Here is a 15,955-nt window from a genome sequence, read left to right on the forward strand (position 1 = left end):
GCTTCTGAGCCCAGCTGCCTATTTAAGGACAGCCAGATGCTGCCAAAACCCGGACCGGCATTTAAAATCCGGTCGGGTATTTGACCTCATCTGGCACATGCTGGGAGGAAAATACCTGTTTTCCCAGACCAAACCTCTAGCTGTGTCACAACCCCCCCCCCCCCCATTTATTTAACCCTGAGGGGGTGAACACACGCCAGACAGTGTACCCGGGACAGGGCATCCGCATTTCCCTGTAACCGGCCTGCCCTGTGTTCCACCAAGTTTTGTAGGGAGAGAAACCATCGGGTGACCCAGGCATTTCTGTCCTTAGCCTGGCTCATCCACTTGAGAGGGGAGTGGTCAGTCACCAGGCAGAATTTTCTCCCCAATAAATAATAGCGAAGAGATTCTAGTGCCCACTTTATAGCCAGGCACTCTCTCTCCACTATACTATACCAGGTCTCGGCTGGGGTGAGCTTACGGCTGAGGAAAACAACGGGATGCTCCTCCCCGTTGACTTCCTGAGACAGTACAGCACTGAGGCCTACTTCGGAGGCATCGGACTGTACTATAAATTCCCTTTTGAAGTCGGGTGTCACCAAAATCCGGGACCCGCACAGGGCCAACTTCAAAGCGGAGAAAGCCTCTTCCGCCCAATCATCCCAGCAAACCATCATTGACTTGTGTTCCTTCAAGAGTCCTGTCAAGGGTGCAGCTAGAGTAGCAAAATGGGGAACAAACCTCAAGTAACAGCCCACCATTCCCAGGAATGACTTTATTTGCCTAGTGGTGACAGGTCACAATTCCGTATCGCCTCTAGTTTGTTCACTTGGGGTTTGATGACTCCGCGCCTAATGACATACCCTAGGTACTTAGTCTCTTCTAACCCTATCGCATTTTTTTTTGGGGATATCGGTTAGGCGAGCTTTCCGAAGGCAGTCCAATACAGCCTGCACTTTGGATAGGTGACTTTCCCAGTTGGTACTGTGGATATAAATATCGTCCAGGAAAGCCGAAGCATACCGACGATGTGGATGAATCACAATGTCCATTAGTGGCAGGGCGCCATGCAGACCAAAGGGTAAGACCTTATATTGATACAGCCCCTCAGGCATGATAAAGGCAGTTTTCTCTTTGCCAGTACCCTTTCGTGAGGTCCAAAACAGAAAAATACTGGGATTTCACCTCTCGATGAGCTCATAAACCCAGGGCATGGGATACGTATTGAATTTGGAAACCTCGACAAGTTTTCGAAAGTCATTACAAAACCGCAATGTCCCGTCCGGCTTGGGTATGAATACTATAGGACTGGCCCACTCACTTTTTGACTCCTTAATGACGTCTAGCTGCAACATTAGCTGCACCTCCTCCAATATGGCTTGTCGCCGAGCCTCAGGCACCCGGTATGGTTTTAATCAGACTTTTGCCTGAGGCTCAGTGACAATGTCATGCTGGATTATGGAAGTGCTTCCAGGGAGGTCCGAGAACACATCCGTGTTCCGACTAACGAACTCTCTGGCCTCCTGAGACTGTTTAGAGGAGAGGCTGTCAGCAATTTTCACTGTGGCAGCCGCCTCTATCGCATCAGAAAGAGGGGTCGGTACCTCTTCTCCTAGAAAACCAGGCCGCGGGATGTCTTCTGTACAGGTTTCCCTAATTTTCCACGGTTTGAGTAAATTCACATAGTAAACCTGCTCCGGCTTTCGCTGCCCTGGCTGGTGTACCTTGTAGTTTACATCTCCAATTTTCTCGAGTACCTCGTAGGGCCCCTGCCACCAAACCAGGAACTTACTATCCATTGTCGGGACCAGAACCAAAACCCAATCACCTGGGTTAAAGATCCGGACCCGAGCTGCCGATTATAGACCCGACTCTGGGCTTGCTGAGATGCCTCCATATGCTCCCTAACAAGAGGCAACACTGTCACTATCTGATCTTGCATCTGGGTAACGTACTCAATGACACTTTTATGTGGAGTCGCCACATCCAAGAGACCATGAGGGTGTCTGCCATATAGCAGTTCAAAGGGCGAGAACCCAGTAGAACATGAGATAGGGCAGAAGGAGGTCCCAGTCCTTCCCATCTTTAGACACTACCTTTTTCAACATATTTTTTTAATGTTTGGTTAAACCGTTCTACCAGACTGTCCGTTTGCAGATGGTAAATGGACGTCCGTAGTTGTTTTATGTGCAGCAACTTACAGAGTTCCCTCATCACCTTGGACATAAAAGGGGTCCCTTGGTCGGTCAGAACCTTTTTAGGTAGTCCTACTCGGGAAAACATCTCCATTAACTCCTTAGCTACTGTATGAGTTTGGCCGAGGTATGTCGCAGTGGCATTACCCCGGGTACCGAGTGGCGTAGTCTAGAATGACTAAGCTGTGTTGATGTCCTCTGGTGGACTTCAGTACTGGTCCTAAGAGGTCCATAGCTATTCGGTCAAACGGTACTTCGATAATCGGGAGAGGTACTAGGGGACTACGGAAATGTGGCTGGGGGCTAGTAATCTGGCAGGTCGGGCAAGACTTACAAAACTCTTACACTTCTATGAATATGCTGGGCCAGTAAAACCGCTGTAGAATACGATCCTGAGTTTTCTGCAGCCCCAGGTGACCCCCGAGAACGTGTTGGTGGGCTAGATCTAACACAAGCTTGCGATAAAACTTGGGGACCACCAATTGTTCAATAGGTTCACCCTGTAGTTGGTTTACCCGATACAACATATCTTGATGAACCACAAAACAGGGAAACACTGACTCTGCCCCAGGTTGTTGTGGATTCCCATCTACTATTAACACATTTTCCCAGGCGCGGGATCGGGTTGGGTCCCAATGTTGGGCGGTACCAAAATTATCCCCGGAGACATTGAGGTCTGGGATATTAGGTCCCGGCGGCAAGTCCTCCACGTCTCCCACTATCAAATTTAGCGGGGTTGTCTCCCCCTCTTCCACCAAAGTGGCGGTCACCCCTACCGCTGGCCTTTTCGGTCTCAGGTTCCCAGGGTTCTGGTCTCCCCCCTGAGCCGGCCACTCTGCTAGGGTGATCCCTGTCTCATGGGTATCAGTCACTCTAATAGCAGGCCACAGCGTCAGGAAGCCAGTAAAGTCCCTCCCTATTATGAGTTCATAATGTAAATTGGTGGCAACGGCCACCTTGTGGGTCCACCAGACGGCCACCGTGGACAGAGACACCAGGGCAGTGGGATAGTCCTTTAAGCCTCCATGGATGCACACAACCCCGATTATTCGGCCAATAGACTGAGCGGGCTGCACCAGGGAAGCTCTTACCAGGGACACCAGACTCTCTGAGTCCAGCAGAGCTACCGCCAGAGTGTCTCCCACTTCCACCTGGCAGAGGTGGCTATTGTCTATTGTCTCTGGGGTACCTGTTGCACACAGCTTCCTGGCATACAAGGAGTGGCGGTATCCTAAGTTAATATCCATGGTTTCGCCCCGATGGAGACAGTCGATCCTTATGTGGCTAGGCTGCTGACACCGTCAGCAGACTATCGGAGCTAGGTCTGTAGGGGGTATATCCCAGGCGGGTTCTGCTGGCACCAGTCGCCGGGTCTGGGATGGAGATTTCCGGTGTTTGACTGCCCCCCTCCCAAAAGAACCCACCTGTAGAGTCCTGGTAGCCTCATAGCGCTCCACCAGGTCGACCATATCAAGGGCATTACCAGGAGACACCTGGCCGATCCAGTGCTGGAGAGGGTATGGCAAAGCCCTCCAGAATACATCAGCCAACAGACGGTCCAGCATAGCAGTAGAACTCAGCACGTCAGACTGCAGCCATTTTTGCAACCGGTGTAACAGATCATAATACTGAGGTCTCGCGGGTTCAGCCCCAGTCTTGCCAGAATCTCACCCTTTACTGTCGGGTAATCGGCCGCTTGATCATCTGGCAAGTCGAAAAACACCTGCTGTGGTCCGGATGTCAGTAATGGAGCGACAACCTCAGCCCATCTCAGGGTAGTTTCTCCCTCACGGCCACCTTTTCGAACACCGCCAGATAGGTTTCAACGTCGTCCGAGGGAGTGATCTTAGGGATCGCCGCACGGACCGCTTTTTGTGCATCGTGCACGCTCTGGGATGCTCCTGCCGCTTGTAAAACCATCACATGTTGCAATAGCAGCTGGTTGGTTTCCTGCTGCTGCTTATTAGACTCCCGCTGTTGCAAGTTAGCCTCCACGAGGGCTTTCACAACAGCTTACATCTTGTCAAGAGACACGGTGTAACGGTCCGGGTCTGGTTCGGAGTCTTTTATTGCAACTACTTGCAAGGCTGATATCGTAGTCAGGAGAAAGCCAGTGGTCGATGCACAGATAAGCATCAATATTTGAGGAGTATCAAGTACCGTAGTCAGGAGGAAGCCAGTGGTCTATGCACAGATAAGCGTCGGTATTTGAAGAGTAGCAAGTACCGTAGTCAGGATAAAGTCAGTGGTCAATGCACAGATAAGCAAATTCAATCTGATGTTTACTGATATTTGCGAAAAAACATAAATTATTTCAGTTGTTATTTATTTATTCCAAAAATAATTGGAGTTCTGTATCTGATTTCTGCCATATAAAGAAAATATCATCAATATATCTTCGCCAGAGTACCAGGTCTGTCCCCAGCTTTTGTGAAATGTTGTGCCGTTCCCACTGCGCCATAAATAGATTTGCATAGCTGGGGGCAAACCTGGTACACATGGCATTCCCTCTGATCTGCAAAAAATAATCTGTATCAAAATAAAAATAATTATGTGTTAGAATATATTGTACCCCCTCTGCTATATAGTTAATCTGTTCAGCTCAAAATTGACTACTTATCTTTAACTGAGTTTTCATAGCAGTTATTTATTGATCATGATCTATTATGGTGTATAATGAGTTGACGTCTAATGTACCCATAATCCAATGGTGTTCATATTTTAAGTGTTCTACAATCTTTATAATCTGTAAACCAAATATTGCCAGAGCTATGGGATACACCATCCCTAACTGGTCACTCTAATCACAGAGTACACAACTAAGCCGTTGGTAGACCACTAAATATTGCACCTATAAATCACTACCAGACCGCTTATAATCTACACTGACCAAAAAAATAAACGCAACACTTTTGGTTTTGCTCCCATTTTGCATGAGCTGAACTCAAAGTTCTGAAACATTTCTACATACACAAAAGACCCATTACTTTCAAATATTGTTCACAAATCTGTCTAAATCTGTGAGCACTTCTCCTTTGCCCAGATAATCCATCCCACCTCACAGGTGTGGCATATCAAGGTGCTGATTAGACAGCATGAATATTGAACAGGTGTGCCTTAGACTGCCCACAATAAAAGCCCACTCTGAAATGTGCACAAAACCAGTCAGCAGTATTTGGTGTGGCCACCATTTGCCTCACGCAGTGCAGCACATCTCGGTCGCATATAGTTGATCAGGTTGTTGATTGTGGTCTGTGGAATGTTGGTCTTCTCCTCTTCAATAGCTGTGCGAAGTTGCAGAATATTGGCAGGAACTGGAACACGCTGTCGTATACGCCGATCCAGAGCATCCCAAACATGCTCAATGGGTGACATGTCCGGTGAGTATGCTGGCCATGCAAGAACTGGGATGTTTTCAGCTTCCAGGAATTGTGTACAGATCTTTTCAAAATGGAGCTGTGCATTATCATGCTGCAACATGAGGTCATGGTTGTGGATGAATGGCACAACAATGGGCCTCAGGATCTCATCACGGTATATCTGTGCATTAAAAATGCCATCAATAAAATGCACCTGTGTTCGCTGTCCATAACATACGCCTGCCCTTACCGTAACCCCACCGCCACCATGGGCCACTCAATACACAACGTTGACGTCAGCAAACTGCTCACCCACATGACGCATGACGCCACACACGCTGTCTGCCAAACCGGAACTCATCCGTGAACAGAACGCCTCTCCAACGAATGCCAGATGCCATCGAATGTGAGCATATGCCCACGTAAATCGGTTACGACGACGAAATGCAGTCAGGTCCAGACCCCAATGAGGACGACAAGCATGCAGATGAGCTTCCCTGAGACGGTTTCTGACAGTTTGTGCAGAAATTCTTTGGATGCTGCTGCATCTGTCCGGGTGGCTGGTCTCCGACGATCATGGATGTGAACATGCTGGATGTAGAGGTCCTGGGCTGGTATGGTTACATGTGGTCTGTGGTTGTGAGGCCGGTTGGATGTACTGGCAAATTCTCTGAAACACCTTTGGAGACGGCTTATGGTAGAGAAATGAACATTCATTGCACGGGCAACAGCTCTTGGTAGACATTCCTGCAGTCTGCATGCCAATTGCACGCTCCCTCAAACGTTGCAACATTGCAACATTTGTGACATTGTGCTGTGTGATCACACTGCACATTTCAGAGTGGACTTTTATTGTGGGAAGTCTAAAGCACACCTGTTCAATATTCATGCTGTCTAATCAGCACCTTGATATGCCACACCTGTGAGGTGGGATGGATTATCTCGGCAAAGGAGAAGTACTCACTATGACATACTAACACAGATTTAGAACAATATTTGAGAGTAATGGGTCTTTTGTGTATATAGAAAATGTTTCAGATCTTTGAGTTCAGCTCATGCAAAATGTGAGCAAAACCGAAAGTGTTGCGTTTATATTCTTGGTCAGTGAATTTGTAGCGCAGTGGGAACGGCACAACATTGCGCCAAAACTGGGGACAGACCTGGTACTGTGGCGAAGATATATTGATGATATTTTCTTTATATGGCAGAAATCAGATACAGAACTCCAATTATTTTTGGAATAAATAAATAACAACTGAAATAATTTATGTTTTTCAGCAAATATCAGTAAATAGATTTAGATTAAATAAATGACAGTACAAAATAGTAAATTAGTATGTAGTACGTATCATAAACCTGTGCCAAAGAACAGTTATATCTTATATTCAAGTTGCCATCTACCAAGATGGCTTGTGAACATTCCGATGGGACAGTTCCGTAGAATTAAATGAAACTGTACAAATAGTGAAAAATTTGAAGAGGAGGCAGAGATATTAAGAGAACAGATTATAATAAAAGAATATCCGTCTAATGTAGTTGATACATCTCTTTCGAGAGTGAGAAATATGGAAAGATAGACTTTTTTTTTAAATAATACAAATGATGTAAGAAAGCAATCAAAGGATGAAGATATGAGAATCATCTTACCTTTCAATACACAACACAAAAATTGCATATAGTATAAAAAAACATTGCCATTATATTTTGAGGGATAAGATCATTGGCCCTTGGATGAATAGCACCCCCCCCCCCCCCCCGATCACCTATACAAAGGCCCCAAATTTAGGCCTTAAAATTGCTCCGTCTATTAAAGAAAAGAAAAAAAGAGAACATCTTATGCAAAATTGGATTAATTTGAAAGGCTTCTATAAATGTGGAAAATGTAGCAATTGTAGAAGTACCAGTTTTCCAAAAAAGACACTTAAAGGTGTTGTCCTGGTTCAGAGCTGAACCCGGACATACCCATAATTTCACCCAGGCAGCCCCCCTTTGCCCTGCGCTGGATCGCGCAGGGCAAGGGCTCTTTTATTTATAATAATACACTGCCGGGTGGAGGCGTCCACCCAGCAGTGTGTTCGGTGATGTTACCGGCTCTGATGGGTGGGCTTACAGATATCATTTGTTTCCAGACCCGTCTGACAAATAAATTTAAATACCGGATCCGGTATTCATTTTTTCCAAATTTTTAAAGGTCTGCGTATGTGGCAGACCGGATCTGTCAATGCAGCAATTTCCTGAACACTTGGTGCCGGATCCGGCATTAATACATTTCAATGGAAATGAATGCCGGATCCTGCAATCTGGCAAGTGTTCCGGAATTTTGGACGGAGAACATACTGCAGCATGCTGCGGTATTTTCTCTGGCCGAACACCGTAAAAGGGACTGAGCGGAAGACATCCTGATGCATACTGAACGGATTGCTCTCCATTCAGAATACATGGGGATAAAACTGATCAGTTTGTTTCCGGTATTGAGCCCCTAGGACGGAACTCAGTGCCGGAAAACTTCTACTTTGCACCAGTTTGATAAATGTCCCCCAGAAGTTTTTGCTTTACTTTCTGGTGCATGTATAGACAGCACTGCACACCAGAACTCTTAGCACAGTATGACAGGGTTTGTGCAGGGGCCCAGTGTCTTCCGCTCCCCTACCCCGCGGTTACCGCACCCTCCGGGCGGACAGCGCAGCAGGAATTTCCCATCGCTTCAGTCTAAAAGGGCGGAACCAATCAGAGTGCGGGGGTGTGTGGGGAGGAGGACGGAGCTACAGTGACGTGGGCAGTATCATCTGAGCGTAGCCCTCACGTGGACTCTTCCCAGCATCACCCATGGCGTGCAGCAAGATGTGTGTGAGGCTCGCCGCCAGCCTCAGGTGCCCGTTCACACTGCCGGTGCGCTTCAGCTCCACAGTAGCCGAGGCCAAGGAGCAGGCTGCAGAGGATGGAGCACCGGGGAAGCCATGTCCCGTCAGCTCCGGAGCGGACCACATGGAGAGGAGCCGGCTCCACAAGCCTTGCCCTGCTGTCACCATCACGTTTGAGAACACGCAGGAAGCCTATAAGAGTAAAGCCACGTGGGAGCTGCTGCGGAGCCTCGTGGTGTTCTGGCTCTGCTCTGTGGACCCCCTGGTGGACCGGAATCAGCAGGTAATATGCCACACAGGGTGCCAGGAGCTCACCCGGGGACATGCTGGAAAACTCTGCCCCACCAAGTCTCTTCTGCTTCTTACAACTTGGGTTTCACCTTCAAGATCTCTGCTCTCAGACTGTGAATGGAAACATTCTTGGTGAAATACATCCTGCTCATGTCTGACTGCTGTCAGTGTGTTCACCTGAACAGGGCAGATTTTCAGCCTCTTTATAAACATTGTTCTCATTCACTGACAGCAAGCAGAGATGAAAGTGGTGATGCATTTGCAGACAATTGCAGAACATACATTATACAATGTGCAGAATCCCCTTCTAAAGCTGATCTGTTGACGGACTATGTAAGGGCAGGATGTGACAGGGACAAGTCCTCGCTCCTGTCGGCCAAAATGTTTTTTGTTTGTGCGAATAAGGCTACTTTCACACCAGCGTTTTTACTGGATCCGGCAGGGTTCAGCAAAAACGCTCCCATTACTGATAATACAACCGTCTGCATCCGTTATGGACAGATCCGGTTGTATTATCTTTAACATTGCCAGGACGGATCCGTCATGAACTCCATTAAGAGTAAATGCGGGACGGGTCCGTTTTCTATTGTGTCAGAGAAAACGGATCCGTCCCCGTTGACTTGCATTGGGGGTCATGATGGATTTGCTCCACATCCCAGGACGGAAAGCAAACCGCAGCATGCTGCTCTCCGGTAAAGGACGGAACGGAATGCATTTTGGAGCGTTCTGTTCAGCTCAGTTTTGTCCCCATTGACAATGAATGGGGACAAAACGGAAGCATTTTTTTTTCCAGTATTGAGCCCCTATGACGGATCTCAATACCGGAAAATATTAACGCTAGTGTGAAAGTAGCCTAAAAGAGCAGACCTCTCTGTCCCTGCAGACTATCTCGCTGTCCGGGTGGTGTCCTACATAGTCACCGTGGCAAGAAGCTACAAATACACTTTTATTAGCAAACCACTTTTGGCTGCATCCCGACCACTTTTCCGGTGTGGATTGACCTCGTGACTGGTGTTGAGCGAACTTGTGTCTTAAATTCGACGCCGAACTTAAAACACAAGTTTGCTCAACACTACCCGTGACTAGAGATGAGCGAACTTCTGTTTTAAGTTCGGCGTCTAAAGTTCGGCTTCCGGTTAGCGGAGGATCCCGATATGGATTCCGAATTCCGTTGTGGTCCGTGGTAGCGGAATCAATAATGGCCATTATTGATTCCGCTACCACGGACCACAACGGAATTCGGAATCCATATCGGGATCCTCCGCTAACCGGAAGCCGAACTTTAGACGCCGAACTTAAAACAGAAGTTCGCTCATCTCTACCCGTGACCATTCAGACTAACGTATTGCTGTTGTGCACTTGTTTAACTCCGTGTTGACTTGAATGGCTCCGCAATCTGCAACATATGGCAAAAGATACATGTCTTATCTGTTGCAATGCGGAGGCGTGGATCGGAAGCCCACGGAAACACTCAGAACTTGCAGGTCCGTGCCTTCGCACCGCAAAGAAACAGGACATGCCCTATCTTTTGCCGTATGTTGCAGATCAAGGACCCATTAAGTTTGTTTGAATGGGGCCTTAGTGTGTGAACATGGTCTAAGGGTGATATCCCACATATTGGATGCCGCACAGAAATGAAATGAGCCATGGCACTTCCACACAGTAATTGGTCAGGGATTTTGAGCCAAAACCAGGTGCGGCTCTGAACACAGAACTGGAGCAGATCTTTCCCTTTTACCTTATGTCTGTGGAGGCTCCAGTCCTGGTTTTGGCTCAGTCACCGATGGAAATCACTGACCGAACACTGACGTGTGAATGAGCCTAACTTATTGCTGACTGTTAATGGTGGTTCGGTTTTTAGGCAAATTGTGCAGCCATTACAGGGAGTTTCGCATCTCATCATTTGTGGTAGATCGCTATGATATGCCAAAAATGTCAGATAGGTGCTGGTCCCACCACTGATACCCGCTCCTTAGGCTAGGTCTACACGACGACATTTGTCACACGACAGGGCACAACTACACTGCAACATTTGTCGTGCGAATGCGACGCGACAGTCGCCGAAAAATCCATCTCAAAAAGTTACAGTGCGACACCATAGACGATCATTATAAAAATTGTCGCGTGACAAAATGTCGTCGTGTAGCCCTAGCCTAAGTCCAGAATGGGGCCCCGGAAGTGAAGGAGAGCACACTATGCTCGTGGTAAATGAAGAGGTGGTGTGCTCTCCTTTACTTGGTTCTGGAGATAGGAGCAGGTACCAGAGGTGAGACCCATGTTCAGATCGGAAAACCCCTTTAAAGAGGTTATCACTCAAAAACGTATTTTTAAATCGCATATTAAGTGGAATTTCTTCCTTTTTGTGGGTGCAGTGTCCTATTCATCGCGTAGTAATACTTTTCATGGGATAAGCCCTTTAAAAGGGAGTCTTCCGTTTCTTCGATATTGGTGACTTATTCTCAGGATAGGTCATCAATATCAGGTCGGTGGGGGTTCAACACCCCGCATTCCTACCAATCAGCTACTTTGGGCAGCTGCAGCTATACAGTGGGCAGAGCCAGAAGCACAAAGTTCTGTCCAATGGGCGTGTCAGGGTTCTGCAGCTCATCTTCCATTCATGTGAATAGGAAGGTGCCATCCCATAGAAGCGAATGGGACTGCGGAGGTCTAATTACATCTGCTGACTGACAGCGAGCAGGTAAACGTCAAGAGAAGGCAGTGCTCATATGACTGCCACGTTCTTTTCAAGCAGCTGATTGGCCTTTAGGCCTGATAATATGTTGAGACTTGTCCTATTAAAGAGGACCTCTCACCACTCCTGACAGGCCTGTTTAACCACCTCAGCTCCCCTAGCTTAATGACAGACCACTTTTTACAATTCTGCACTACACTACTTTCACCGTTTATTGCTCGGTCATGCATCTTACCACCCAAATGAATTTTACCTCCTTTTCTTCTCACTAATAGAGCTTTCATTTGGTGGTATTTCATTGCTGCTGACATTTTTACTTTTTTTGATATTAATCAAAATTGACCGAAGGTTTTGCAAAAAAATGAAATTTTTCACTTTCTGTTGTAAAATTTTTCAAATAAAACTACATTTCTATATAAATTTTTCTCTAAATTTATTGTTCTACATGTCTTTGATAAAAAAAAGAATGCAATAAGTGTATATTTATTGGTTTGGGTAAAAGTTATAGCGTTTACAAACTATGGTGCAAAAAAATTAATTTACGCACTTTGACTTTCTGAGCACCTGTCATGTTTCCTGAGGTTCTACAATGCCCAGACAGTAGAAACACCCCACAAATGACCCCATTTTGGAAAGTATACACCCTAAGGTATTCGCTGATGGGCATAGTGAGTTCATGGAAGTTTTTTTATTTTTTGTCACAAGTTAGCGGAAATGGAATTATATTTTTTTTCTTACAAAGTCTCATATTCCACTAACTTGTGACAAAAAATTTTTTTTTACATGAACTCGCCATGCCCCTCACAAAATACCTTGGGGGTGTCTTCTTTCCAAAATGGGGTCACTTGCGGGGTAGTTATACTGCCCTGGCATTTTAGGGGACCTAAAGCGTGAGAAGTAGTTTGGAATCCAAATGCGTAAAAAATGCCCTGTGAAATCGTAAAGGTACTCATTGGAATTTGGGCCCCTTTGCGCACCTAGGCTGCAAAAAAGTGTCACATGTGGTATCGCCGTACTCGGGAGAAGTAGGGCAATGTGTTTTGGGGTGTATTTTTACATATACCCATGCTGGGTGAGAAATATCTCTGTAAAAGACAACTTTTCCCATTTTTTTTATACAAAGTTGTCATTTGACAGAGATATTTCTCTCACCCAGCATGGGTATATGTAAAAAGACACCCCAAAACACATTGCCCTACTTCTCCTGAGTACAGCGATACCACATGTGTGACGCTTTTTTGCAGCCTAGGTGCGTAAAGGGGCCCAAATTCCAATGAGTATCTTTTAGGAGGGCATTTTTAGACATTTGGATTCCAGACTTCTTCTCACGCTTTAGGGCCCCTAAAATGCCAGGGCAGTATAAATACCCCACAAGTGACCCTATTTTGGAAAGAAGACACCCCAAGGTATTCCGTGAGGGGCATGGCGAGTTCATAGAAGACTTTTTTTTTTTGGCACAAGTTAGCGGAAATAGATTTTTTTTTTTGTTGTTTTTTCTCACAAAGTCTCCCTTTCCGCTAACTTGTGACAAAAAGTTCAATCTTTCATGGACTCAATATGCCCCTCAGCGAATACCTTGGGGTGTCTTCTTTCCAAAATGGGGTCATTTGTACTGCCCTGGCATTTGAGGGTCTCCGCAATCATTACATGTATGGCCAGCATTAGGAGTTTCTGCTATTCTCCTTATATTGAGCATACGGGTAATGAGATTTATTTATTTTTTCCATTCAGCCCCTGGGCTGAAAGAAAAAATGAACGGCACAGATTTCTGCATTCGCATCGATCAATGTGGATGAAAAAATCTCTGCCAAAAAATGTGCAAAAAAAAAAAGGAGGGGAAAGGCGTCTGCCAGGACATAGGAGCTCTGCCCAACATCCAAACCCACTCAGCTCGTATGCCCTGGCAAACCTGATTTCTCCATTCACATCAATCGATATGGATGAATAAATCATTGCCAGAATTATTATTTTTTTAATAAAAAATGTTTGTCAAAGCATATGAACACCGCCCCTCAGCTCATATGCCTCGGCAAACGTATCTTTTTTACTGCAGAGGAGAAATCTCATCTTGCAGCGCCGCATACACCGACTTGTGTGTAATCTGACAGCAGCGCAATGCTTCTGTCAGAATGCACATCAGTGCTGCAGCTGGTTGATCGCTTGGTCCACCTAGAAGGTAAAAAAAACAGGCCGCAACGCAATAAATTTATTAACATTAACTTTATATCACATTTGAACAGAACATTAACTTTTATAAACTTTATTGAACTTTTGGAACATTAACTTTTTTTGGAACATTAACTTTTTTGCAGCAGCTCTGTGTGAAAGGGCCCTAAGACGCCTGTGTGCCTGTCCTGTGTCACGCAATCCCTATACTAATAGTGTACCTGTGTGTGGTACTTCCGGAAACACTCCCCTAAGCATAGGGCAGGGTGGTCAGGGCAGTCAGGACAGAAATAGCGGGTGTCACGCCTTATTCCACTCCTGCTACAGACACAACATCTTTTTTGGGGTGACGCTTGGTTTGAGGTACCAGCAACGACATTGGGGAAATGTCGCTCGTGTAGACGGCTCACTACACTGGTGGTTGGGGCCACGGAACCTCCTGGATATAGGAGGTTCTCGATGATCTCTTCCTGAAATTTGAGGAAGGATCCTGTTCTCCCAGCCTTACTGTAGAGAACAGCGCCAATTGAATTGGGTATACAGACACCTTCTTATACCAGCGTCTGGTCCTGCGGGAGAGTAAATAAGGAGCCAACATCTGGTCATTGAAGTCCACCCTTCCCATGAGCAAATTATAGTCGTGGACCGAGATGGGCTTTTCAATGACACTGGTTGCTCGTTCAATTTCGATTGTCGTGTCTGCGTGAATGGAGGAGAGCATGTAAACGTCACACTTGTCTCTCCATTTCACCGCGAGCAGTTCTTCGTTACACAAGGCAGCCCTCTTCTCCCCTTGCAAGACAGGTGGTAACGAGCCGTTGGGGGAAGCCCCGGCGACTAGGTCGCGCGGTGCCACAGCAGCCAATCTGTGGCCCTTTCACAGAGCCTATACAATTTGACCCCATACCGGGCGCGCTTGTTTGGGATGTATTGTTTGAAGCCAAGGCGCCCGGTAAAATGTATCAGGGACTCGTCTATGCAGATGTTTTGCTCAGGGGTGTACAAATCTGCAAGTTTGGTGTTAAAGTGGTCTATGAGGGGCCGAATTTTGTGGAGGCGGTCAAAAGCTGGGTGGCCTCTGGGACGAGAGGTGCTATTATCACTAAAGTGCAGGAAACGCAGAATGGTCTCAAATCGTATCCTGGACATGGCAGCAGAGAACATGGGCATGTGAGGAATTGGGTTCGTAGACCAATATGACCGCAATTCATGCTTTTTTGTCAGGCCCATGTTGAGGAGAAGGCCCAGAAAAGTTTTAAATTCGGAAACTTGGACGGGTTTCCACCAGAAAGACTGGGCATAAAAGCTTCCCAGGTTGGCGGCTATAAATTGAGTGCTTTGTTTCTGCCACGACTAAGTCAAAGAGCTCCGCAGTGAAGAACAGCTCAAAAAACCCCAGTGCCCATCCGATCTGAGCTGTCTCAACCCGAACTCCAGACTGGGCGGTGAAAGGGGGAACTACTGGTGCGGCTGAAGATGGGGGGCTGCCAATCAGGGTTTGCCAGCACCTCAGGGACTCTAGGGGTTCTACGGGCTTGTCTGTGTGGTGGCTGCGACGGGGGAACTACTGCACGTGCCACCGTACCAGCTTCAACTGCTCTTCTGGTGCTCGCCACTTCACCATGTTCTAGGGCAGTGCTGATTCTAGGTCCAGGATGGGCTTCGCTGCTGGTGTATGCCTCACCACGTAATCCGACAGCGCCAGCCCCACTCTGCTGCCCTTGAAGCGGATCCTGCGCAACCTGTGGTCTAGCAACACGGGGCCGGGTACGCCTGGTGGTATCAGGGACCTCAACCTCATCGTCGGAACTTTGGGTCAGACTGCCACTGCTTTCTACAGGTTTGTATTCTGACCCGCTGGATTCGTCAGATGAGGGTTCCCATTCCTCATCCGACTGGGTCAGAAGCCTGTTGGCCTCTTCAGAAGAATACCCCTTTCTTGCCATTTGGTCAACTAAATTTAGGGGGTATTCCCTGAGACTACCCAAGAAAAAAAGCAAGCCTGTCTTACAAATGGAAGGCTAGCGAAGTACCGGAGGCCGCTGCGATTGCTAAAAAATATCAAAACTGATTTTTTTTTTTTAATCGCCACAGCGTTGTGGTGATTGTGCAGTGATAAAAAAAAAAAATATATTTTTGTCACTGGGGTGGGCGGGCAAACACTGCGTTTTGGGTGGAGGGCAAGCTAAGGTGACACTAATACTATTATACACTGCTCAAAAAAATTAAGGGAACACAAAAATAACACATCCTAGATCTGAATTAATTAAATATTCTTCCTAAATACTTTGTTCTTTACATAGTTGAATGTGCTGACAACAAAATCACACAAAAATAAAAAATGGAAATCAAATTTTTCAACCTATGGAGCTCTGTATTTGGAGTCACACTCAAAATTAAAGTGGAAAA

General features: G+C 46.6%; 1 protein-coding gene across 1 annotated transcript in view; it reads left to right on the plus strand.

Moving 5' to 3' along the window:
• Window positions 1–8,308: 8,308 nt before the first annotated feature.
• Window positions 8,309–15,955, plus strand: part of LOC120988810 (proline dehydrogenase 1, mitochondrial-like) — a 150,886-nt gene continuing 143,239 nt past the window's right edge. The window contains exon 1 of the mRNA XM_040416533.1: window positions 8,309–8,680. Within this exon, the coding sequence (XP_040272467.1) occupies window positions 8,363–8,680 (318 nt within the window). The 5' untranslated portion in view covers window positions 8,309–8,362. The remainder of the gene's footprint in view (window positions 8,681–15,955) is intronic.

The sequence above is a fragment of the Bufo bufo genome, chromosome 2 (assembly GCF_905171765.1).
Source record: "Bufo bufo chromosome 2, aBufBuf1.1, whole genome shotgun sequence".
Lineage (NCBI taxonomy): Eukaryota > Metazoa > Chordata > Amphibia > Anura > Bufonidae > Bufo > Bufo bufo.